We start from the raw sequence: 27909 nt of genomic DNA, 5'->3' as shown, positions 1-27909 counted from the left end.
AAGAATGGGTTGGACAATTTTCTTCAATTCCAAAGGATATCTGAATGCCATGCTGAGCTTAATCTCTGCAGCATGCTCTGTGCTTCTCATCTCTTCCTGATGCACTGCATGGTAAGGCCTTTTTCCTTTCTTTTAATAATAACTATCTGATGTGGTGAGAGGTATAAAAAAAATAGCAATAGTGAAATGAAAATTAAAAAAATGTACAAACATAACAAAAGAATGTTTGCTTGAATGATTGTTTTCAGGAGCAAGTGTCCTGATTACTGCAGCAGCTTTGTAAGATCATTTCTGTCTTTCTCCCTTGCTTTGTGACAGTGTGTATGTGTGTGTGTGTCTGTGCACACCTGTGCTGTCATTTGCACTTGGACTGGAACATCTGCAGCTGTACTGTACATATTTCCATGCTAAAGAGGATGTTTAGGAATTCGCTTTGACATTTCTCTCTCTTTTTCCTCCCTCCCTCCATTCCCCTCCTCCTGCCTCCTCCTTCTCTTGCTCTGTCTGTTTCTCTGGAGTCATGGTTCTATACCTTCCCTGCCCCTCAGTCGTGCACTGACCACTAGAAGGCAAAAATGGGAGGTAAAAGAAATCCTATATCAATGCAAGAATGAGTAATATTATTTTAGTAAATGAAAGCTACAGAAAGGTTTTGAATGTCTGCAATACTGGCAGGTACAAAAGATTTATTCTGTTTTGTTTCCATGGGAAACAACTACCAAGTGCAGACTTGGATGCTGTGTTTTAGAAACAGTGGGAGATCCTCTTACCCAAGTCAGAAAGCTGAAAATGTGAATTATTACCCAGGTCATACAATAAACAAATCCAGTTTGGGATGTTCTCACATCAAGTAACTTTTGCTGTGTATTAGAGGTGTGTTGAGAATTTTTAGAAATACCTTCAGTGGGCATTGCAAGGTATTTTTTGTTAATAACTGTAATGTGGTTTTGTCTTCGTGGATGAAGGGTGCTAGGGCAGTGCAAGGAGATATAACTACCTGACTTACAAATCCTTAGGGCCATTGTCAAGAAATTGCTTAGCAGATCAGGAATTGCACAATTGATAAACTGGGATGGAAGAGCAGATTTCTTTTCCAGGTTTATTTGGGGTAGAAATTTGGGTAGAACTAAAAGGTGATATAGTGGTGATGTGAAACACATGTATTTTCTTATGCATCCTGGTTGATCACTGAGTTTGAAAAGTTGAGTGGTTCTTGAGTAAACTGTGGTAAGGGCCTGCCTCCACTCTAAGGGCAACCCCTTAGAAATCTGACTGCTTTTGATGGAGCTGGAAAAAGATCAGGAGCAGGTTTGAGTGGCCGCTGTCATGGACTGTGCAGCTGGATATGGAGAGGACAGGTTCCTGGCAGCAGGTTTTCAGGATGGGAAGGATAAATAAAGCCAAAACACAAAAGCCAGGCCACCACAGGACTCAAGGACAAGAATCAGAGCTTTAATACGATTCAAAAGATGTAATTTTGTAGTAGTTCCCAATAAATCTCCTCCTTGTATGATGGAGGACTCCACAAGGCAGTTTTTAAAGAGAGAGAATGGTAATGCAGCTTCTTCAAATCACTGCAGCAGGAGGAAGCACAGATGAAAAAACACATTGTAGTGTGACAGTATTTCAACAGGGTTCAGAGGAATCAGCCTTGACTTTAGGAGTAAACGTTCAAATCACATATACTTGTGCATTGAAGCAGAATTTTTGTGTATTTTACTATCTAAAATGTGTAACTAGTGTAAGAACCAATAAGTAAAACCAAGAAAGAACAACACAACCCATAAATGTCATCTTCACTGTCAGAAAAAAATCTCTTACTTCCAGAAGTCATCCCCTCAACTCTCTATGTGAACAAGGACTGCATCCTAAATTCAAGTTGCCCATTGCAAACCTGTCCTCACATCAGCAGTTCTATGTCAATCAGTGGAACAACTTGCATGAATATTATTGTTTAACCCCAGCTGGATGCTAAACACTGCAGGGCTGCTTGCTCACTCCCCCCTGGTGGGTTAGGAGAGAGAACCAGAAAAGTACAAGTGAGAAAACTCATGAGTGAGGCAAAGCAAAGGCCACACACACTCAAGCAAAGCAAAGCAAGGAATTTATTCACCACTTCCCATGATTCAGTCATCTCTGGGAGAGCCAGGCTCCATTGTGTGTAATGGCTACTTGGGAAGACAAATGCCCTCATTTTGAACATTCCTTCTCCCCTTTTCCTTTGTCTTTCCCCTGTTTTATATACTGTTTTACATGTTTTATATGACACCATATAGTACAGAATATCCCTTGGGTCAGTTGGGGCCATCTGTGCCAGCTGTGTTCCCTCCCGATTCCTTGTGCAGCCCCAGCCCAGTCTCTGGAGGGGTAGGATGAGAGGCACCAAAGGCCCTGGCACTGGGAAAGCTCTGCTCAGCAAGAGATAAAGCATCTGTATATTGTGAGTATGCTTCTAGCACCAAACATAGCTTCATACTAATTACTAGGAAGAAAACCAACTCTCTTCCAGCTAAACCCAGCACATTATTTCTTATTCTGCACCATTTACATCATGCTCAGGTACCACACTATCCAGTACATCCTTATTAACCAACCCTCCCTTCCCATCTTTATATATAACATGCAGATATCACTGCCTAATCTATGGATCACCCTTGCAAAATATCCAGAAATGTCCACAAAATCTCTGTTGAGTTCATTTAGCCCTTGACTTTAGACTCCATCTCTTACAGTGGTCACTCAGAATGGGAGAGATCAAAACTAGCACAGTGAGTAAGAATTACTCATGTGGATAAATTCTAAAAGGTTTTGTAAGACCAGGCTCTTTGATTGTCATGGCAACAGATTTATTAGGCTTCAGGCATAATTTGGATTTTCCCTCTAAACAAAATCATTTTTCTTTTTACCAATGCAAATCTTTTGCCTTGTAATTAGAGCAAGAAAAATAGGTTAATTACATTCTTAAAGATCATGCAACTGTACAGATACATTGTTAGAGAAAAATTATCAGAGTATGCAAAAATTTACCTTTTTTAGTGGCCTCCAAAATAAAGCAAAGTGTATTCTTATTGGAAACATTCATTGTCTTATTATTTTTTCTGACAGTATTAACATTGCTACTGGGTATTGTCAATTTTTCCAGGAACCCATCCTGGGTTCATTTGAAACATCACTGATATTACAAAATTCTCTCTATTATTAGGTTCAAGGATACTTATCCAGCTTTTTACTACATTAAATATGTTCATTTTTTAGTTAATACATGATGTTTTGCTCTTTTGTTGATCCAGGAACATTTATCTTTACAGTACAGAAACACAATATGAAATCATAACTGTAGTAAACTTCCTACAGAATATAGAGATTTATTGAAATAGGAATAGGATAAAATCATCTGGGTTCCATTTCTCTGTGCAATTTTGCATGCTTATAAATGTCTATATTATTAGGATATATATTACATAACAAGCAATATTTAATTAATTGTCATTTGTAAAGAGCAGTTCCTTTTTGCATAGGTTTTTTTTTTACTCCACAAGGTTATGCATTATGGTAGAAAGTTAATATGTATCCAGTACACTAATGCAATAATAGGTTCCTTTGTTTATTTTATCCCTGTAATATACATTGTGATAATAGTGGATTCTTTTCTTAAGAGTGTGTATTTTGAGAGAGAAGGGTTTACATGAGGTGTAAACAGAGTGTTCATTTTCTTTAGCAGACATTACTGCTGCCCATGATTTGCTGTGGCTTAAGACACTTTAGTGACATTTTAAATAATTCTAAAATTTGCACAACAGCTACATTTGGCTTTCTCTGTCAATTCTAAAGCAAGTGAAATTAGTAAATTCCTTTTCTTTTAAGATACTTTTAGTAAAGGTTTGATGCTGAGAACACCTGGATTTCATTTCAGTCCATTGGACTATTTCTTTAGATAAACAGTATGAATTAAAGCTTGAACCATCTGCATTGTCAGGGAAGTTATACTGAGCAGTGGAAATATTTTCCACACCTGCAGTAACTATTTCCAGTCCAGAAAAATGTGGGACATAAGTATTCCCTCTATTCCTGAATGCCTTGAGCTGTCTTTACTCAAGATCCAGCAGAAACCTGATTTTGGAAAGGCCTGAAAAAAACCCAAAACAAATCCCAAATGAAACTTGAAGTTTTGTTGTTTAAGTGTAAATGTCCACAGAAAGAATGTTTCTTGGCCAAGTAATTTCTGTAGATCAGCATCTGTATTTTACATAAGCCAGGATCAAAAATTGAACTTTCTAAAAAAATGATAAGTTCTAAAAATCAATATGTTTGGAAATGCTGATGTCAAAATGACACAAGATTTTATTTTGACATTTTCAGTCAGACTTCCATTTGTTACAAGAAATTCAAGAAATTGTACTGATATCTGTTTATCTGGTTTTCTCAGTGAAATTTTGCAACATCTTTTTTTTTGTTGTTGTTTTTTTGTTTTAACAGGAAAGTGTTTTGTTGTGATTTTTTTCACTAGATCTTTTTATAGCTGTCCCAATATTTATTGTCTCTTACAAGTCATTCCTTTAACCAGGAGCTTTCTGAAGGGTCATCTTTAGCACCACATATTGCCTAGCCCCATATTACTGACACTGAGCAGCAGTTCTCACCAGGCCCATGGTAGAACATAATCTCTGATGGCGATTCCCTCCTTTAATTCTTCTTGTATCTTCAACAAAAAGCAGGCCTCTATTTTTCTGAGTTTTACAGATACCAGAAGCAGTGCTTTTTACTACAAAAGCCTTCAAGAGGCCTTCAAAAGGCACGCAGGAAAGAGTAGAATTAATCTAGTATTAATATCCTTATTAAATAGATAAGGAAGGGAGCGACAAAGAAACTGCCCAAAGCTATGCTGCCAAGGGAAGAGTTCGCAATTGAACCCAAATGTCCTTATTCTCAGTTCATCACTGTCCCTGCAAGGTTGGTCTTCATTTTGTTCATTTCTTTGCTTAATGGCTTATATTTGGACTTTTAAGTTAATACTAGCTGAAGTATCAAATGTGAAAGGGAATTACTGATGCATACTTCCTTTCCAGTCTGACACAGTTGTCCTAAAAATTCTTTTTTTTCTCTCCCGAGCCATTCTGTTTGAATGTAACCATTAATTATGTAATTGCTGTGCTACACAGGGGAAGTAGATCCTATATTAAACAGAAAGTTACTAAATATAAATACCCTAAACCTGCCATACAGGTTCTGGGGGATGTACATATGTACCTGTTTATGCTGTCAAGGTTCAGGGACAGCTGTGGGGCTATGCAATGGTTTTGAAGGCTTTTGGTAAATTAAAAGACTGATGTCTGGAGTCCACACAGGTCATTATGAATCCAGCAGTTGTGGAAAAAATAGGTGAAAGAGAGAATATGATACCTAACAGTGATTATTATTCTTATTAACCCTGGTATGCCTCTTCTGTCCAAGGTAATCAAGTTTTGTATCCTCTTTATGAGAAATGAAAAGATGGTTTGCATGGAAAGTATTTAGTAGCTAAAATTACATTTAAAGTTGGGGGAAAAAAATCTGACTTGTCATCTTAATACAAACTCAGAAAAATTTTCTACATGTCAAGAAGGAAAAATAGCTTTTTGAAAATATGCCAGAATTTTGGAATGAGTTCTGCAGAAGAGTATCCCAGAAATCTGCCTCACGTCAGTCTATTTGTGCAGCTCCAGGTGTTAAATGCCTCTGGATGCTGACAAGTACAGGACTTGCCCAATTACCCAGTGACATATTAATGCAGAAGAATATGAAAGTCTGATTAAAAACAGTACTTTACTGGAAATCTCATCTCACTTTGGTTTTATTCCTGCAAAATGTTGAGAAGAGAACTTAAAATGGACCTCACTGCACCAAGTATAATCTTTTATTTTTTCTGACATAAACTTTTTACAGGCTTATAATGGAAAAATGTTAGCAAGGAATGCTTTTGTCAATACATACTCCACTGTAGTAAGGAATTACATAACTTGCTTCAAAATAATTTTCACCAGTGCAGAGAGCTCAGCAGCCAGGAGGATCACCTGCACTCTGATTTCATCCACAGTGACCCCTGCAGAGGGTCATCTTCAGCCTACCTCAGCCTTCCACACTAAACTAGACCTAATGTTACCTGTAAATATCATCAAAGTTCTGAAAGTCTTTTCTAGCTAAGCTGGCAATTTTTGCCATTGAACCTTGGATATTAGAGTACATAGAGGTATTTAAGTTCACATGCAGGTGCTTAAGAACTTAACATATCACATGGACTGTACTTATTTTTGAAGCCAGAGGGAACAAGGTATCCAAATACCTTTGAGGATCTGACCATGGGGTTTATAATATTTGTTTATTTTCCACAACATTAGGAGCCAGGAAAGTAAATCTAATTATTGTAGTTGGGTAATTACTGAAACTTGACAGGTAAAGTGGTTTTTATTTGGCTGAGAAATATTGGAGAACAACTGAAGGCCATCAACATAAATAATAAAAAATAAATAATGAATTCATTCATTGTAAGAGCCTCAGAGGATATTAATGCAATCCATATTCTTAACTTCTGAATTCTGAAAATTTGTCATTTTATGCCTATGTCTTTAGATACTGAAAAACAACACTTCCTTCTCCATGTGAAAGTTATACATTTGATGAGAAAAACTAGGACTTTGACACATCCCAAAACTTAGTAATACTGTCTGCAAAGTGAGATTTTACTGAACTGTGTTAAGAATACCAGAAAATTTCTTTTAAGAAAGACAAGCCTAATATTTGAAAACAAAACCATGCAAATTTTTGAATGGGAAATCTGGTGACAAGACTGTCTAAGAGCTGTGTGTTGGAATTCCTTTTTTTACCTTGCATCTAAAACCAACACTGGGTAAAAGGTTTTTTGTTCAAGTGTTCACACTAAATGTAACTTTTCACTGAGTACAGAAGTACTACAAAATACTTAGCAGAGGAAGGTAGGATTTCAGAAAGGCTTTTAAATAATTCTTGAAAGTGGCTCTTAATGGATGACCACAAAGGGCCTTAGGATAGCGTTGTTTCTGTGCTGCTGAACACAGTTTGTCCTCTCTGTGTTTTAATGAAAGCTAGAAAACAAACCTTTCTGTAAGGAAGGTTTTCAGTAATGTCATGCCCATTTGGTTTGGGGTCCTGTGACCTCATTCCATAGCAAGTGGAAGGTTGCACCAAAGTGCTCTGAAGCCTGGCACAGCTGGATGAGTTATGAAAACACTGCTGTGGAAATGTATGACAATTACACTGTACCTGTTCCTCTGGAGCCATTCTCAGGTGTTGCTGGCTTAGCATAAAGGTGATCATTGCATCTTTGACATTATTAATGTCAGCATGGTTTAATGTCTCATTTCACTGGGACCACCCAGACTGAGTAAAGTGGTGTATCTCTTTGCATGGTTTTAATGCATGAGCGCTTCAGAGGAGATTGGATGGTCTATTCTGTAAAAGAATTTTAAGGGATCACAGTTGTCTTTCAGTTTAGTTGATGGCCCCACCCTGAAAACCATGCAATGGATGTTTAATGCTGAAGGGTCCTGAGTATCTGCTCCATTCCTCACTGAATTTTAGTAAGCTAGTAAAAGACCACCAATCACATCTACAGTGTTTCAAAAGGGGAGATAGATAAAAGGCATCACTAAAAAAAGCAAAATAAACCTAAGCAGACCATGTGTAATGGTACAGAGAGAATCCTACAATGGTTTTGCTGAATCTATCCCCAAATCCATTTCTGACCTCTCATCTGGCTTTCAGCAGATGTTATGAGTACATGAAGAAGACACACCAATGGGCATCACCGGGATTTAATGAGTGCTTTCAGGAGCACTCATGTTCCTTACCTCACAAACTCTCCCAACCTCACATGGAGGTGCAGCACCTCCCTGCAGAAGTCAAGTTGCGTGTGAAGAGAGAAACAACCTTTCTGAACCTCTCCAGGTTAGGCGTGTGAATAGCACAGTGTGAATAAGATGCAAACAGACAGGATCAATAAGCAATTTCCTTCATAAAACAGAGACCTTCAGTTAAAATCAGTTAAAATTTTTTGCCAAGTTACAGCACATGAATTACTGCATATCTAAAGAATCTGGCATCCTCTCCTCCTTGCCCACATATCTCTACCAGATGCTTGTACAGATTCATCTTCCCTTGTTCTTTTTTTGTGTTTCTCCCAGTCCATGTGGACATACATGGTTAAACCCTATGACAGTGCACCTGGGTACATCCATGCATTGCATGTGGGTATCAACCAGGATTCTCATCCCCTCAGTGCATACATGCACAAGTCCCCCCTGTGAGGGGTCACAGCTGTGGGATCACACCCTGTCCTGCCTCACCAGGGACCTGATCTCCCAATTCCCTGTGGCTTACAGAGAGCTCCCCAGCCCTCAGTAATGCTGCTAAGTCCAGATACCTCAGCTGCATAAGTAATGTGTGCGCAAATCACATCTCTCATGTAATTAAAAAGCCAGCCAGCATGGCCTCATGGGCCATGGCCATGTGCCACTTTGTCTCTAGGTCTATGTGCTCTGTCAGTATGATCTTTGGGGCCACATCCATCACAGACCCTCCCTGCTCCTCAATGCAAAGCCCAAGCTCTGTGCTCAGAATTCAGTTTTCACTCATACGATGACTGCTACTCTGTTATAAAATGATCCCATTGAGATGAGCTGAGATGCTTTGGGTAACTGTTTGGGGAGGGAAATCACAACCAGGTAGGACTCTTCCACTTCAGCTGCTTACTTTTCTTTAGGCTTTGGGTGTGAAATGCAGTTCTTTGCACATGAACACTCCTGTGTCCTCAGTGCAGGGGTGAGGGCTACCATCCTACTTGTGATTGTCACAGCTGCTGGGAATTGAACAGGAGCCAGGACAGAGCACTTAAAGTCCCCACAGCCCCAGTTCCTCACAAACACAAGAGGTTGGGCCAAAGCTGCTATCTGCTTCACACTTCTTTTTCTCCTGGTCTGGAGGTATGAAGTCCCATCCTCTTTGCTTTTACAAGATGTAAAGATGCTGATCCTCCTGGAAATCAGGTTACCATCACCGTGGGAGACAGCTTCCAGATCTGTTTGTCAGGACTACTGAACCTTGCTTGTGTGTCCCAAGGTGAGGATTAATCTGTTAATGTTTGTAAAAAGCTATGTAAATGATCTGTATCATGCTGACAGGTCAAGTACTGCATTGCTCACTGGCTGCTCCTCCTGACAGCTTAAGATACATGCCAAACAATGCCTGCTCTTTCAGACCGTGTTCACTGATGTAGTTTGACTGGCTTAACCCTCTCAGGATTTGGACTTACTGCTTCTAGCCTACTGATTGGATGATAAAGGACAAATATGCAAAGCTGGTGCTTTTCACATAACCTAGAATTCAATGCAGACATTGATTTATGCTTGCACAGGACCACGGGCTCAAAGAAAACCTCTCAGATCTATTACAGTACATGTGCAGCTCAGGTCCTGAAGGACAGTGGAAAGCAGTGAGCCAAGCAGAGCTCAGGGCTGTCCTTGGCTGTGGGCAGGAGGCAGCAGCAGAAGCTGCTTTTGTGAGCCACTGGCAGGATTTGGCCCTGCTGCACCTGCAGGAGCTGCAGAAGCTCAGAACAGCTGCAAGGCTCAGCAAAAGCTCATCCGAGAATGTGAATCCTACCAAGAGAAGGGTGTGCTTGAAATCTGGAAACCTTTTTGTTCTGTGCTTATCACATAGATTGCAGCTAATACAGGTTATTGAGATCAGGGTCTGACAGGGATAGATATAGAAGAAATGATAAGCAAAACAGCCTCTTCTAGAGAATTAAATTCTAAGTGAATGCAACTGCCATAACTAATGCTGCAAGCACACAGAATGCCAAAAAGATAGTAACTAATTTCGCTGTCTGCTTGACTACATACTTGGTCCCAGTTTTCAGAATTACATGTGGAACTTTATGTTGATTTTTGGTATTAATGATTAATACTTTCATTATCTTTAAAGCCTTTTGCAGAGAAGATCACTTGCAAAAGAGGATCTTTACAGATGTCTCTCTGGATGTAACTGTACTTTTTCTTAACTACCTAAGCTAGAAAGCCATGCTGCAGTATGATGCAGGGGCTGTTCTCCTTATAAGCTGTTACTAAACAAGATTAGGATCGACAAAAGAATGGGAATTTCTGTGAATCTTCATGGTTGCATGGTCTTCTTTGAGGTTACTGGAACTGATAACTTACTAGTTGGCTCATTTTCAGGGACTCACACAGGGCTCTGTAGAGTCTATACATACTCTGCCAATTTGGGTGACCAGGTTACTACAAAGTACATTTTGTTTCTCCCACTGCTGCTCATCTGGGCATCTTTGATTTCAAAACCTAATCCAGTACCTGATGGTCAGTGAGAATTGTGCCACTGATTTCTTCCACAGCTGGATCAAAACATTGGCTTGTTTCATCTTCACCACTGGTACAAGTTGCTGTGGTAGAAAATACAAATATACCTTGGCTTTGCACTTTGTTTCTTCATCTGGAACTTCCCTTCCAGTCCTTTCTTCTTTTAGCTATTTACCTGTCGTATACTTGGGGCTTCAGCAAATGTTCAGGGCATATCTCTGTGTCTCTGCACAATGCCTTTGCACACACATCTCCACTGGTATGTGAATGGCTGCTCCACAGCTGGGTATCTCCAAGACTTAGCACACCTCTTGTTTTGTTTCTCTCAAGCAGCCTGTTTGCCAGCTGCAAAACTCCCTGAGAATAATTAATAATGAAAGGAACTCATTTCTTCTTTCTCCTTGTAAAATGATAGCAAAACTCCATTTTAGATCTTTGTTTACACTCGCACTAAACAATGTGTAGAAATGTACCCAGCTGGCATTGATCTAGCTGGATTAAGCAACAGGCAGGGGAGAGGTGGTAGGGCAATCACTTCAGAGTGCATCTCAGGGCGGTAGCAGGAATGTGGCTGTGGTTTCAGGAAGCTGCTCCTCATGGGGGTCCAGGCCTTTTATTTTCTAGGAGACTTCTGCTTCCACCTGGCTTGGTGGCAGCTACCTTGGGCACAGTTATGTGTGCAGCAGTCCTGCAGCAGTCACTGTAGCAGAGAAATAGCTGATGTCAACTATAAACGACTGCAAGCTGGAAAAGTTGGAACAGGATGAATTTATAAGCCTTGTTTGGAAAGTTTTAAATACCTTGTTTACTGTACTGTTAAAAAAAATGGTAAAATGTTAAAAAACATTGAAGACAAATAATCTGTAAATCTTCCTTTGATGTGATGCCTATTGATATTCTAGTGTTTACAGTTTTGACAGCAAAATGACACAAGAAAAAAAATCAAAATTAACCTTTACAAGAAGTCAGGAATGAGAAAACAGAAGGAAGAGAGCAGAGATTTGTGCTAACAGAGGGATTATGGCTTTCAAGAAAGGGCAATGTGCCATCTATGTAGCTCAATTATTTTTGTAAATCCCTGTTTTCCTTCTTGGCAATTACCACCTGGCAACAGTGAGGAAGAGGCAGCCCATACACTGCTTTGACAAGATGGCAATCATGTTCTTTAACAAAATGTTTAGTAGCTCTGCACAGCATTGTCCCAGCAGTGTATGACTGGGGAGAGAGTGCTAATATGAAGGGAGGGCAAAGACACAGCTTCTCAGACCAGAATTGTTCATGCTGACCAGCTTCCCAACTGCAAGGGGTGTCCCTGTATTCATGAAGGTGCCCTTAGAGGAGCCCCAGAGGCCCTGACTCCTCAGTCCCCACCTGGTGCTCTGGCCACTCAAACATCCTTCCTGTGACAGGCAACAGCATCCACCAAAACTGTAATCCAAGTGCAGTGTAGAAGAGTTTGTTCTTAACTGCTTGTGCAGTGTACAGAAGGTGGCATGTGTTGGTTAAGCATAGTGTAAATGCAGGTACCTACGAGAAAGCTGTTCTATTCTTAAATATTAGCAAATATCTGCATGTGGTGAAGTGCTGTGGATTTGTAAGTCATGCACATTTTCTCCTCAGTAATGTTTACTTTAGCCCCAGGGACGATGCAGAGTGTAGCTGCAACCAGAATGGATGACTTCATAAGAGGAGGGAACTTACTCAGCCTCACTGACAGATTTTTATGAAGGGTTTCCCAAAGCCAGCCTGCAGCAGTGCATCACTACAGATATGCTTCTGACATTTGTAGTTCAAGAAGCAGCAGTACTAAAAGTAAAACACTGCCAGTGGGTTTCCATAAAAAGCCTGATTCTTGGATTATTTCTGGGGGTTTCAGTGGAGCTATGAGCTGTACAACCCTAAGCTTTCTCTTGGAAGAACTTGACCAGCCTGCATCTGTTTTCCTTTCCACCCCTGCCAAACAGTGCTGCAAGCTCCAGAGAAGCAAGGACTGGAGAAAGGAACCAGAATTTAGGAGAAACTGGAAGAAAGAGACACATGAACTCAAGAAAAAAGACTCAGGAGTCCTTTGAATGTTTACTTTCAGAAATAAGCAAAAAAAAAATTCTCCTGAAAAAACATTAGCTTCCAAAAAAATGACAAATTTAATTTATTATCCATAAAATAGATTATCCTTTTGGAAAAATACCTGGAGTCTTTCTTATCCATGCAGAATAGATTGCCCAATATTCCCATGGCTTCTGCCATAGGTCCTAGTTTGATTACAGGCATGAAATGTAGGTAAATGTAATTATGATACAGGCAGATTTATGTGTCCCCAGGCAGGTTTTAAAATAACAACAAGAGTATAAATATTGGATCTATGGAAAGAAAATGTCCATTATTGAAATCAGTCCACAAGCTAGTACTGTGAAAAGCTTTCTTCTTCAATACCACTGTCAGCCCTGCTGAGATTTTAAATTGGAGTTTGTCTAGAGCAACTCTCACTTTCTATTTAGAAAGCAAAGCCAGAAATGTTAAACTTTTGTCTCAGGTTTTTAAAGTACAGGAAATCTAATATAATTGCTGCATTAATGTAGAGTTATGAGCTTTCAGGCTCCCCAGTTTTTGGCAAAGAAGGGCTGCATCTTTTGATTCATGGAATAAGATGTTTCCCAGTACAAATTTGTCAAATTCTTTCTCTTCAGAAGAAAATCTGCATCCCTTCCTCTCCTCTGGACCATTTGGCATGGCTGTGTGGTTTGTAACTGCCTGTGCTTCCCTCCAGAGCTGGCTGCACTTCAGTCACCAGTCACTGTGCCGAGTTTCTGTGTGAAATATGGGATTGTGTGTGTGACATGTGGAGTTCTAAGGAAATGAGGAGTATGGTTCAAATCTCAGAAAGGCTAACAGAGATCAGAGCCAGGTCTGTGGTCTGGCTGAGGCCATGCCCATGCCAAACTTAAAAGAAAAAGTCACTGGGTGACAAAAACTGTCTCTCTTTGGACCATGGCATGCACACCATGGCTTTTGGTGTCAGCTTAAAAAAGAGTAGCTTAGAGGGTGACACAAAATCCCTGCACAAGGAGCACAAGGGTGGATATGCCACCTGTGTCAGGGAAGTTTGGGTGGAGCTAAGGACTGATAGGACAAGCAAAGTAGGACTTAGCTTGAGTTCTTAAGCTAGACAGGCTTGTGTAAAAGCAATTAAACAGCTGGGAATTCTTTGGAGAAAAATTACTTCAAACAAAGAGAAATCTTTGGAGGGTTGTTTTTGTATCAGGAGGAAATAGAGAGGAATTTTGTTTAAGGATGTTTTTATGAGTTAATTTTCATTTTCATCATTGGCATCAATTAACACTGGATTGACAGGACAGTGTCATTATTAAGATTTTATAAATCACCTTTAGCAAAGTAGTTGGTATATGAACAAAAATAAATCTGCATGTTTTATTTGGTGTTTTTTTGTGCCCCTCCTTGGAGTCTCTAGAGCCACAGATCAATTGACAGTGTTTAGTGACCTTCTGCCCAGAGTGTAGGGCCTGTGAGTGGGTCTTTTTCTATGGCTGGCACTTGTACAGTGCATAATCTGACACTGACCCTTTCAGCCTTATAGAAATAATATTCTCAGCACAATGGATTGTTCTTGAATGTTTTCTCCAGTGTTCTGTGTTACAAGCCCAATTTTTTTTTTTTCATCTTGAGCATATGTCCAACATTTCCACTCTGCTCTCTTTGTTGCATGGGTTTGATTGTAGCCAACAGCAAAGGTCAAAAGACATTTTACTGTTTCTATTTCTATGTTTCTGTTAAGCTGAATTAAATTGTTGGTGCTGCAAAGTGACTTCTTAAAAAGCTTATGCTGCAACTCTTCAACCAGCATAAACTGAAGATGAGCTGCATCAGTTTAAACCAGAGGGTGCAGAGACAAAATGTGGTCCAAAGAACAGGGTGCTGATCTGGAAACCAAGAAAAAGGGTTTGGTTCTCTAGAGCAGTGGGCAGCTTCATGAATTTAGATAAAATTTTTCATCTTCCTTTGGCTCAAGTTTTCTGAATGGCTGGTAGAGTGACACTGTATTTTTAAAGCACTTTGCACATTCAATTTTTCAGTCATGTACTCTTTTTTTCTTTCACATCTAACATTTATCAGTATGGCTGCCTGTTTAATCTACATTACAGATAGGTCTTAAAACCATAATATCTGCAAATGCTATGGTATCCTGGAATAGGTTTATTATATTTGCCAGTGTCTGTGAGTATTCATTAGAAGGTGCTACTAGAAGTCCAGATTTGGAGCAGCACTGACTTTTGCCCATCAAGCAGCCTTCCATTTCTTTCCTATGCATTGAAGAAAATTTAAACATTCTTTTAGAGTATGAATGATTTTGATCAGCATTTTCAGGTTAATCTGAATTAATATTCAGTTCAGCCTTCAAATAGCCTTTGAAGCTTGGCCTAAGTGGTTGGTTTGTTTTAATTCTTAGATTTTTTTTCTATTTGTTAGAATTTCTTCAAATGTCATGAACTGAAAACACCTGAAAGTCCTTTTTCTCACCAGAGCCTGAAGAACAGGGCTACTGTTTTCCATGGGTTTTAGATGGTCTGTGACCATAAACATTTTTTCCACTAGTATGGTCAGTTACCCAAATGAGCTCATTCCAACACTCCTTGATGCCACCTTAGAGCATGAAAGGGAAAGAAATGGATCAAAATCTCACTAGAAGATCATCTGGCTTTAAAAATACAGGTAAAGCCAAATGGATACTTTACAAATGTGAGCAAAGGATCTTAACAGAGAAAGCATCAATCAATATGCATAGTATGACAGCAGCTAGAATAAAACCCAGGTCTGCGTGAACATGTGGAACATCTTGGGCAACAATTCATAACACATAAACACTACATTTTGAAAACAAAGTTTAAAGAAACATTATCCAATCCACTGTTTCCAGGCAAGTTGCTATTTATTTATTTATCACACCGGTTCAGTGGCACTCAGTGCACTCCCTGTGTGTTATAAGGCTTCTGGGACCTACAAACAATCAATTCCAATGACCAGTTTTGCATAATTCAGATACTGTGAATATTTTATTTATTCTTAGCAGCCTCTTTAATGTGAGCAATATTTTAATGAATCCATTATATGTTAAAAAAAAACAGGATTAAACTTGGCTCTCTGTTCTGGGGTCATAAATCCAGATTAGATTTCTTTTTAGCAGTAATTTTACTCATGGTTGTGTGAATGGAGTATGACTTGGTGTCCATTGAAGAAAAATGTGGCAAAATATACATTCTTTTTTTGAAATCCTTGTGAATAATCACCAATATGCTAATGAATCCTCTAATACAAAAAGTCAGTGAAAGTTGTGTTTATGTTCTTGGTCTTATTCACATTTTATATGGTCACTATTTTAAATTACCAGCACCACATTAGAGTACGTCAAGATGCATCATATAAACAGATACAATTTATCATGACCTTGAGGCAACATGATGTGTATGTTGCATTACATTAGCTATCAAAGTATGTTCCTTATAAAGTACAGTGCCCACTGCAGACAGAGATTTGGGTTGTTAGGCATTCTGTACAGTTGGGAGACATATGCAAATAATCTCTCCAGATCTGTGGCCACATAAGTTGTATCTTTTTAAAGAGAATAAGTGATAAGAAAAAAGAACTGAATCCAAGTAACTCTGCTCCATTGGCAAGGTGAAATCTTTTGCTACCCCGTGGAAACCTCTGCAGCTCAAGAAGCACATAACCATGAGGGTGACCGAGCAGGGGAGCAGGTTGCACAGAGAGGTTGTGGAGTCTCCATCTCTGAGATATTGAAAAGCTTCCTGGACATGGTCCTGGGCAACTGGCTGTAGGTGATCCTGCCTGAGCAGGGGGTTGGAGCAGGTGACCTGCAGAGGTCCCTTCCAACCTCAGCCTGTGATACCCACAACTCCCAACAGCAAACACTTACTATAGCAATGCACCAGTGCACAGGGGTTAGGAAAATCAGCTCTTCCCATGTTCTTTTCTTCACTGCCTGTCCCAATGGCCTTGCCAGAGCATTTTGTGAGTTAATTGTGACGTTTTCTCTCCCAGATCCCAGTTTTCTGCTCTACCCCAAGACCCGAAGGGGAGATGGGTCACCTTTCCCTTGTGTTTTCCCAAATGTGTTACTCCTGGCCTGACCAGCTTGTTTCCCCAGGAGCAGGGGACCTGCACAAGTCAAGCTGCCATCTCTCTCCCATGCCATGCTCACTCAGAGCACGAGCCAGAGGGGCAGCTGCTCCCATGGATCGAGGCTCTGACTCTCCTGGCTGTGCCAGGTTTGTGCAAATCGACCTTCAGCAACCCACTTCAACCTTCTGTTCTTCCTCCCTCCCTTTCTTATACTTCATACTGTTGTAATTTTGCAAGCTGCTTGGGCTAGGTATCATTCTCACTATCTGTGTCTGGTTTCTAGCCCAGACGTCAGCAGGGGTTGCTGCATGCTGCTGCAATATAAATGACTAATGATGATGATAAAAGGTGTGGGAGTTGGTTGCCTGGAGTTTGACAACTTTGGTTTAGAAACTAGCTTCTTCCTCAAATTATCTGCTATTTTATCTTATTACATCTAATGTTTTACAAGTGGCAAGGGATTTTCAGCTGCCTCCATTTTGGAGTGCTCATCCCAGGGCTTTGAAAGAGGCTTTGAATTTCAGAGTTTGGATGGTGTTGCTGTGACAGTGCCAATAGCCTTCAGTGTGAATTGCAGGGTATTGGAAGCTTTAAAATTCATCTGCGAATGCATCCTAAAAGAGGCATTCAATAGGGAAATGCTCTATTTTTAAATTTGGACTGATACAGGTAATAATTACACACAAAACAGTATGTGAAAAGAACATTATCAAGGTTGTCCAGCTCAGCACTTGAAGCTAAGAAATGCTGTAAGCACAATTGTCTCTACTCCATTAATTTGCCACCTTGCACAGGTGCATCAGTCACAGACTATTTTTGCGCAGGATCCGAGTCTCACTCGGTGCCCATAATAAATGACTCAGTTTGTGAGTTCAATACTTGAATTTCTTTTCCAGGCATAGTTCAGACTCTGCTGTGAAGGCAAAATTATTTCCCGCTGGGACGTTCCAGGGTGTTCCACCGTGTGGGTCCTTGCCACATGCCAACAGACTAATTTCCATTTATAGGATCTTAGTAGCAATGCTGAGTATCATTGCTCCCTGGTAAAGCAAGATTACAAGTATCCATAACTGTGGGTGTCTAATGTAAATTTTTCAGAGAACCTGGCAGAGGACATCCTGCAGCTCCTATTACCTTCCCCTACACTGCAGGCCAGTAGTTGCCTCTTTCAGATATTCCAACCCCCAGGCCCAAGGCAGGCTCCAGAAGCACAGACCAGGGGAACGGGTTTGAAAAACACTGTGTGAGCAGCTTGTCCTGTTCCTCAGAGCAGTGTCTCAGACTTACAGACAAAAGACTGCTGTTCCTCTTCTCAGATTCTCCTGACACATCTAAATTCTGACATACAAAAAAAGATTAAAAAAAAAAATTGAAACATTCTACAAGAAAAAGCTTTCTTTTTCTCCTCTTCTGTAGGAAATGCTCTGACTGGTGCTCTGACTGAAGCTGGAACTCAGTGCTTTCTCAAGCCTGATAATGCGTGAAAAGATGGAGGTTGAATTCTTTCTGGATCACCTTTAATTGTGGCATTTTTGGGTGGTCTTTGTATATTAATGACAAAAAACCCAAAAAATTTATTTTTAAAAGCAAAATTAAAACCTTCTGCTGTTCAGATTTTCTTATGGAAAACTATCAGTGTCATTTCAACCTATTGGAGGGCTGCAAGGATGCACCAGGCTAGGAGAGTAATTAAACGGGAAGAGAAATTACAAGATAAGTAATTTACAAAGCCTATCACTTAAAAATAAACAAAGCCTATCACTTAAAAATAAACATGTTTTCAGACACACAAAACCTTCTTCAGCACTTATATCAAACCATCAAACCAAAATTGAAAATACAGTCCTTGCTTCAAAGTGAAGATATTTGAGTATTTCACAGAAACAATTGTCAGATTTTTATATGGATTAAAAACCGGTTTACAAGTATCATTCCTATATACAGCAAAACTAGGGAATTTTTTTCCAAAAAAATATTTTTCCTGAGACAAATGGCTGGTAAGTATAATTTCAAACCAAACAGTTATAATTTTAAAATTATTTTTGAAAACCCTGAACAAAACTCTCCTAAATCAGAAGGTGTCAGTTGGTTAGATTTATTTCTAGTGTCCCTTAATATACCCGTTATTAGTAATTAATTTTGGAATAAAGATATAGATGGAAGTAAAAGTGGAGATTTTAGTCTTTATAGATTGTTGTTTTACCTACACACTAAAAGACTTTCCTAGAGAAACTCTACTTCTATATCCCTCAGGCTTCTGAACACATTTATTTTGTAAGGAGGGGTCACATCTGAGCTAAAGGTAGTTTGATCCGTTACAGGCCAAATTATCTTCTGGCCTTGGCTGAACTTGGAAATATTATATAGCAACAAATTAATATAAATTTATGTCACTTTCCCTTCTCTTAATATTTCTTAAATGTCTTTGAAGCAGCTCAGTTTCCATTCCAACATGCAGTGGTGAGGGCAGATCTTCAAATTGCTTATGACAGAGGTTATGTGCCTTCTGGCAGATAACGGAGACCTGCCTTTCTCTGAGACTTGGATATTGCATTTTTTCCTTGTACAGGGCTTCAATGTATTTTTTCTCCTAAAAGAGAAGCCTGGAGATGCCCTTGAAATAGAAAAATAGGTCTGAAATCATAGTGATACTTTAGCATCTCATTCTTTCACAGAGCTGTTTCAGCTAATACTACATTTATCTGGGGAAAAAAATTGCAAATTTAAGGAATTCTACAGATTTATTTGTTGGTTTGTTTATTTATTTTTCTATATCTGATTTTTTCATCATCCAGATGTGCTCATGATAGATTTTTATTGTTCTGCTTTGTTAACCTCAGGAAAGTTGAGCAAAAGACTGGAAGAGAGACTCTGACTTCAAACTTCAAATCTTTATCATAATTTCTGGTGTGTGATAGGGAGAAGTGTTAGTTTTTCTTTTTTCTTTTTTCTTTTTCTTTTTCTTTTTCTTTTTCTTTTTCTTTTTCTTTTTCTTTTTCTTTTTCTTTTTCTTTTTCTTTTTCTTTTTCTTTTTTTTCTTTTTCTTTTTCTTTTTCTTTTTTTTTTCTTTTCTCTTTTTCTTTTTTCTTTGAACGAAAACTGTCCTTTCTGCCAACCTTGATATGTGTAAATGATAAAATATTTGGAGTAAGCACGGTACAGCTTCAGCTCACAGCCTGGACAGTAATACCTGAAGCCCAGAAAGGTTTTGCCATCTGCTGCTTAGAACTCCTTCACTTTAACAGAAAAGCCAGAGAGAAAGGCAAGGAAAATAACCAAAAGCATGGAATAGCCTCTGTATGAGGGTACCACCAGACAGACTGGGATTTGTCAGTCTTGACAAAAGATGGCTACAGGGATATGGTTAAAGACTTACAACATTCTAGGTGGCCTGAAGAATAAAAGCCAATTACTCACTTTGTACCAAATTGCCTGATGAGGAGTGACAAATAGATTCAAATAATAAGTGGATACTTTTTCAGAAGTCCCTTAATTATCTTTTGATATCATTGCTAGAGGACAATGTAGTGACAAGTTCACTGAAGATTGCAAAATACCAGAACAGAAAGAAAACAATATTGGGTACCAAAGTCAAAGAATAAGATGCTACTAGAAATAGCTGCATCCATGCACTAATTTAGCTACTCCTGGGATAAAGTTGTTCCTTGCTTTTCATTTATTCAACCAATTTTTCTATCTATTCAGCTTAAAGACTTTCCTGTTGCCTCCTGAAGTGAAAGGCAGCCCCTGAACTCTGATTTCAGCAAATGTGAGAGAGTATTGTCACCAACTTCCAGCAAGCCAGGATTTAATTTTCCCCTATGTGAACAACAAACAGAAGCAGAAGTTGGACCATCTGACTTTTTCTAATAAAACTGAGCAATACTTACACAAGTATTGCTGTGGAAATCTAAAGGTCTGAAAAGAAATAATGAGTATTTAAAAGGAGGGAAATGGCAAGTGTGTGCTACAGTACTACTGAGGGTCAAACACTTCTGCTCCTGAGCATTAGCACTGAGCAACCAAGCAAAGTGCTGTGTATCAGGAAAATGGGTTGTGAACACCAAATAGGCCAGTCTAAACCAAACAGAAGCATGCTGAATTTTCACCAGTCTTCAGGTTAAACCAGAAAATTGCTAAGCTCTAGGCTTGTTAAATTTGGACTTTTAATCATATATGCTTCCTCCAGTTGTGTTTTATATAGACTGTTAATTTTGATCTGTAACAATTGATTCATTCTTCATAGTGCATCTCATACCAAAAGGGAAAGGACTGTGGGTTAAAGGGTAATTTGCTCTCCCTTTGGGCAGGTTTGTTTCTTCCAGAGTCCAGGAACCTGGGACTCATGAAGCCTTATGAATCCTCATGTGAGAAGCCTTGCTGTAGGTGGAGGAACCAAAGGCTGTTAGTGAGGCTGGGGATGGCACTGCCTGCACAGTACTAACAGCCTGGTGCTTGAGGATCATTATTCTGCTATGGATTATAGCTTTGTTCCTAAGATAAGGATATTTGTATGGAAAATATTTGATTTATTTACAATAGAGCTTAGGTATCCTGAGTATATCATGGCTGTGAGTAGTTCCAGAGACATAAAGAGAAGGAAGAGCTGTAAAACTGGCTGCAAGTCCTTTTCCTCCCCTGAGTTCTAAGCTGCCTGGGGGACAAAAACTGCTGCCAGAACAAACTGGATCAGACCCAAGGTGAAGAGCAGGATGAGCCCTGTAATATATTACTTATTTAAATTCTGCCCTCTCAGAGTAACCTCTTTGCTGCTGAGTGCTTCCCTTTATTCTAGAGGGGGTCTCACATTGCTGAGACCTTTGGAAATATCCTCTAGTGCTATAAATAGTAAGTATTTCCCACTGACTAAAACCTGCAGCATAGCAGCAATCTGATGTGGGTTTATTTTCCTGCTTGAGGACTACATAAGTGCTTGTGTCTTCTCTCCACTGAGACATTGCTTTAGGCACTGGTCTCTCTGCTCACTGCTGGGGAGTGTTATTGAACATGGCTCACATTCCTGTTCCTTCTGATTTTTTTTTTCTCTAATGAAAGACCTCCCCATGGGCACCTTTCCTAGTTTCCTCTCTCCCTTCTCTTATGGCAGGTCTTTGCTTCTCTTGGGTATACTGATTAATACTGTTCATTAATTTCTGCTCAGTCCATTTTGATTCCTCAGTTATTCATAAATACTGTGCAGTGCCTGTGCACACTGCTGTGCCTGGATGAGTTTTAGTCAAGCTTCTTATAACCCAGAGCTTCTCTTGGCCTCATCTTGCATTTACATGGTGTCTTTCATTTCCCAACTGAAAGAAGAAATCCAACTCTAAGAAGAAATGCAAATGTGGTTCCCTGCACCTACCAGTGCTTCTCTGAGCAGGATCTTGACTGATAGCTGACAAGTACCCTGTGTTACTGGAGCTTAGGAGAGGACTGTCCATCACAAACAGCACAAGCCTCAAGAGCAGATAAAAAGTTGCCACAGAAGTGAGAATGTGACAATGTAATCCCTAGAAGAGAACAGCAAACAAGCACAAATGTGTGTGCCAAGCGTGCCTTCCTCCCATACATCACAACCAGCAAAACTTAGTGCCCCGCTCAGCATCTTGCTTGGGGGCTGTCCAGGATTTAAACAAGCACCCAACTTCCCAAGTTTGCCCTTGGAGGAAAAAGAGGTTTTAAGTGCTTACTAGGAGGAAAGGAACAAAACTGCATTTGGCTGTGATGTTCAAGTGAGGTTAAATCCTCGAGGAGCCTCTCCTCCCTGTTTGGTAATTCGAGGCCTTGTTTGTGAGATAAGGGAAGGTGTCAGCTCCAGCAGCATCTGCACTCACACTCTGCTGTGTGTGATTTCTGTGCCCTCTTCAGTTTGCTAATCAAAACAAGTTTCCGCTGCGTGTTTCTTATCCCCAGAGGGTGGAACTATCCTCAGAAAATTAAAGCTCTCTTATCTCTTAATGTGTCATCACAACTAATAGCCTGGGGACTGTAAACAAGTTTAAATATCAAAACAATTTGGCTGGTGATTGTCTGTGTTTATGGATTAAGAATGCAAAATTTGTGCTCACTGATATTCAAGGTAGATTGAAAACAAGGAGCCATACCCAAAACTGATGTAAATGGAGGTGGCTGAGCTGTGCTGGGGGAGGAAAACTGCTTTGTACCAGCTGAGCATCTGACCCTGGGAGGTTTTCAGAAGTTTCCATTCTTATTTTTCAGGTGCCAGATAATACATGGCAGCACAGGGCCGATGAGAAGGAGCACTGAGGGCCTCCGGGAGAGCCTGGATGATTCTCCCCTTCTCTGAGTTCCCAGGAGCTCAGATTCTGCTGGCTGAGCCCTCCACTTGCAGCCTCTTTGGGGAGCTCATAAGTAATGACTTAGAGGAGAAATTATTTAATATTACAAAACTTTTTCAAGATCAAGTCAAGGTGCCAGCATATTAAAAAACTGTCAGATATGTCAGGGCAGGTGCTTTGTGAGGGATGTGCTTTGTACCTTTGATGTGACAAACATACTGCAGTAAATTCTCAAACATGCGTTCGCTACTGCCTTTTCCAAAGCCCTGCCATCAAGCCATCACCTTTAGATCAGTCATGCTGAGTGAAGAGATGCAAAAAGATCTTTTGCTAGAAATGCTTTTCCTGGTTCATTGGATTGTTTGCAATGGCAGTGATGTGCAGAATGTTCCCCAGATTTGGGGGGATGGTAGTGGGCGTATTTCATAGCACAGCTGGATATAAAACTTTTCATGTTAGTGTGTTCCTGTTTTGGAACGAATATGGAAACAAAATATTTGCGAGGCCCCACTTTTGTTATGGACCATTTTCTGCTGAAGGCTGAATAACCCATTCAAATAATCCCACAGATTAAAAACTAAGGCAGAGAGAGATTAAGTGGATTTACTGTAGATATAAGGAATGAAGTCAGCAGAAGTGCAAGAAGATGAATAGTGTAAGGAGTGTCCTAACCACTGAACTGTCCTTGTCTCCCATGTGCAGTGCAGAACACAGAGAATATTTATCTTTTAATGGATAGCTTTTTGGAATATGTATCTGTAAAAAGGCTGATGTTGGGTTAATGATGAATCTTACAAAATGAAGTAGGAAAGACATTAATTTTGATGTGGCAGGAAAGTGCTTTCCTAATGAAGTAGCAATTAAATAAGAAGGATAGTTATTAAAAGAAATGGTAAATTTAGTGTTCTCTAGCCCTCCTATCTGAGCAGTTCTAGCTGTGGTTCTGGGTAAGGAAAAGGAATGTTTCTGTCAAGCATGAAGTACCACCAGAAAAATATAAAAGGGAAAATGTGTCAAAAGAATAATAAAAATATTAAATAATGTCAAATAAATGAAATCCATTTCTAGAACAGAATAATAAAAACTGAGAAAAGATACCCAGAAAGCCAGATGACTTTTCTATTTTCTTAATTGGGATAATTATACAAAAACTGACAGCAAGTATTTCCCCAGTAGCAAAAAACACCCACAAACCTCAGCTAGCAAAAATGCCACTCTGAGCATGAGACCTATGAAGGTTAAAGGCTTGAGTCTGCCATTAGGAGCGTGCTACTCTTCTCCCAAGGTCAGTCCTTACATATGGAGAAGTAATTTTCATTCTGCTCTCCTCACTGTACAAAGTCAACGCTTACCTTAATTTCAACAGTGCTATATTTGGCAAAGTATTAATATAATTGTGTTTGGTCCCAGTCATGTCCTGTTTGAATGTTAAACTCCTCTTAAGACCAAGCCATTGTGTGCTGCCTCTTGTAGCTTGGGTGATGTATAAAATGGAGAGCAGTGCAGACCTGCTGGAGCAATCCCTCCAGGGAAATCTGTGCTGCCAGTGCCCACACTATGTATTTTCTGGGGGTTTTACTTCACACCAGCTTTTGTCTGGATCCCTACCGCCACGGGCTGAAAGCCCTTTTTCAGGTGTAGTTTCATTCAAAAAAGATGCAGTCCCAGGATGCACCATAGTGTGAGCCAAATACAGCACATGGGCGCATAGAAACGACCTCCAGCAAATCACACTGGGCATCAGCCCCTCTGCAAACTCTCAGCTGCTGATGCCCCCTTGTTGTTCATCATGTTCTAGCCACCAGATGTTCCATCTCTCTGCATATTTTGTTGCATCACACTGAGGACTTCTCCCTCAGTTAAGGCTTCTTAGTGGGACAGAAATAACCTGGCAGTCTGATTCATGTCACCTGAACTGAAACCACCCACTATCTCCTTGCTAATAAGTACAACTTGCAAACAGGAAAAACGGGATTGTACAGCCTCAGATCAGAGACTGTGCAGCCCAAGGACCTCTGCCTTCCTCATTAGCCAGTAATGGGTGCCTGGGAGAGACTTTAATAATAAGGCAAAGATGTGGTGGTATTTCCCCAGAATAATTTCTTAGCTTACAAAAAATTCACAACTCAAGGATTTGCTAAGCCAGAGGCTTTGTCTTTGTATCTAACAGCCTTTGATATGTCTCCTTCGTTTGTGAATTATTTAGCTACTTTTTAGATGGATGTTAATTTTAGGATCTAGCGTTCTGCAGGAGAGAATTTGATAGTGACTTTGTGCTGCACAGTTTATTAAGAAAAGAATGGGAATATTAATAACAGGAGATCAGACGCTGTCTGAGCCCCCGTGCTGCCTCTGTTCACATTAATCCTGGAGTCAGGATTTCCTAGCACATGTGATGCAGGGTCACTGTACCAACGTTCAGAGTGCCAGTGGCTGCAGAGCCAAGCTGCCCCTTGAGAGCTGGGGCTCTGCACCACTCTCTGTGGGTTTTTTGGTGTGAATGGGAAACTGCCCAAAGCATGGCATGCAGAGTCAAATTGTACCTTCTCTGGCTTTTTTCAAGCCAGAAAGGCTTGACCCACAAGATGCTTGGGTATGATCATATTTCTGTGGGAACCAGTGTGCTGAATCAGGAGTGTTCAGCTCTTGTGGGAACCAGCCAGAAAGAGCTTCATTCTCCCCTCATATCCTTCCATTCTAGGCCTGGGACTTTATCAGACTGTATTTGTAATCCTACTTGATTTCTCAAATAAACAGCGAAATGCAAACAGTTGGCCAGAGGGAAAACCTTCCAGTTACTGAAGGGGAAAAGAACAGAATATCCAAATGACTCATGGCTCTGTGGATGAAGTAATGGCTGCATGCCATAGCCTGGGATGTGGGTTTGTGGTCTGGAGTGGATGCACTTAGGTTGTGACGTTAGTGAAAATGGCTTTGGCAGGAACTCTCCTGAGATTTCCCAGGGACAAGTTGCTTGTTAAGATACCACTGACTGCTCAGTGGCAATTAACAAGATAGGAAGGACACACACCAGGTGCAGCCAAACCCTTCTCTGGACATCAGCTGGGGCAATTACGACAAAACCCTTCTGCTGCTGGAAGTAGGTCGTGCAGGAAGAGCTGGAGATGGCTGTGGCTGAAGGAACTCTGGGGGGACAGTTTCTGAGAGCTGGAGCCACATCCCTGTGAGGTACCTGGTGCCTGTGAAGTTTTGCTTTCCTGGGGCAGGTTATCCAAAGACTTTCTGGATGAGCATGCTCTGATGTTTGATGCCCTTCTCCTTGGGGGCCCCTGCTCCCACTGACTGCTGTTTGCTGTGGGTACTCTCAGGTTCCTGACTCCCTTGTTATTTTTTTCCTCTGATCCACTGGTTACAAGACAAAACACCTAAATGCTAATGCAACTGTAAGTACAAAGGCCTGTGCAGAGCTCGACTTCTGCCTTGCTTGCCACTAATCCCTTGTACCTGCTGGGAATCAAACACTTCTAGGAAGCTGCCAGCAGTCACTCTCTGTCCTATACATAAACAACTTGCAGGTGTGACAAAAATACAGGTTGTTTTGTCTGGATCCTCAGTTCTTCCCCTTAGTCTCTCCGTTGCAGGATTTCCTTACCTCTCCCAGTCCTTTCCATCCTTTGAGTGCTCTGGCTGCTGCTCTGTGGTTGTGCAGTGCAGGAGCAGCTCAGAGGAGCTGCAGGTCAGGACTCCCCTCTGATGATTCCAGCTGCAGGGGAGGTGCCCACAGAGGTGGTGGGCAGTTTTTGGGGAGCCCTCACCCCCCTGAATATGGGCACTGCCTGGGTGCTGGTTTTGCTCTGTGAGTGGAGGAAGGAATGAGGGTCCACTAAAGGACCAAATCAAATCCCTCTTTAAGGAAGGAGCTGTTGGGGAACAATTTTTTTTTTCTACATCCTACCACTGCTTTCTGCTGCAGAAATACGATGGGATATGGTTTGTAGCCTGGAAGACAGCAGCAGGGCTCTGCCTGAACCCAGATCTTGGCAGATCAGTTGGCATTAGGAGACCAGCCAACCTTTTTCAGTTTTCTGGGACACTCTGGTTTGCCCAACTGATTAAAATTTGCAGTGTTAGATAAACACAGATAAGAATTTATCCACTTCTAATTTGAACAATCAGATGGTGGGAAGACCAAGGAAGCTTTCTTGTTTATGTCTTCAGCTGTGCTGGGAGTCAGGGCTCGTCCCACATTTGAGGAATTTTCTTTTTTTAGGCTGGGGCTGTTGCTTGGGAAATGGCTGTATTCTCCCTGCAGGCAGATCAATACATTTCAGCTCACTGCACTGCAAGTAACTTTTCATCATACATTAGGAACGAGGAAAATAAAAGCCAAGATGGATGTTATTTTGGTTTTGCTTTTATTTTGAATTATTTATTAAGAAGTCACTGCTGTCTTCCTTCTCATCGGGAGACAAAATGCCTTTCTCTTTAATGATTTTTTTCCTAGTAAAAAGAGAAGCAAGGTCTTCCCAGTTTTATTTCCCTCACTCGCTTCTTGGCACTGAAGTGTAAATATGGGGTCTCTAGCACATGGCAAGATCCCAGTGCAGGCAAAGTCCCCACAGATGCTGGAGGAGTCACACCTCATGGTGCATTTCTGACCAGTTTTATAATGTTATAGCAGCTGTTATGTGTGCTAGGAGTGATTACTGGCACATAAGCAGAGGGTTGTAAGTAAACCACAGAATGGCTGAACTGCAATTTTGATTATTTACTGAACAGCTAATAGAAATACTAATTATTTTCAAGTGAATTCTTAATAAAATGTGTTATGGGGCAAAAATTCTGCCATTGGCTCCACTATTAACATGAATTCCTATACTCCAGCTAATAATCCATTTTGATGTTTTTGTTCCTAAATCTAGGTTATTCTGAAGGGGAGGATAAAGAAACTGGCCACCAAGATGGTAATCACTAGTGGAAATGAAGAAGATAAAGGCAGTCAAGAAAAGGAAAGCAAAGAAGAAACCATCTTGGCAATGCTTGGAATTATTGGGACAATTCTGAACCTCATTGTGATCATTTTTGTGTATATTTATACAACGTTGTAA

At 40.4% G+C, this 27909-nt stretch overlaps 1 protein-coding gene across 1 annotated transcript; it reads left to right on the top strand.

Annotated features, from left to right (window-relative positions):
- Nucleotides 1–72: 72 nt before the first annotated feature.
- TUNAR (transmembrane neural differentiation associated intracellular calcium regulator) lies at nt 73–27909 on the top strand (the record flags this gene model as incomplete). Its single annotated transcript, XM_084207648.1, has 2 exons — nt 73–111; nt 27724–27909. The coding sequence occupies 2 exons, from the start codon at nt 73–75 to the stop codon at nt 27907–27909; spliced, it is 225 nt and encodes a 74-aa protein (XP_084063774.1).

Source organism: Fringilla coelebs (genome assembly GCF_963513975.1).
Source record: "Fringilla coelebs genome assembly, chromosome: 6".
NCBI classification, from domain to species: Eukaryota; Metazoa; Chordata; class Aves; order Passeriformes; family Fringillidae; genus Fringilla; species Fringilla coelebs.
Note: the sequence above shows the minus strand (reverse complement) of the source record. Positions and strands in the feature narration are given on the sequence as shown.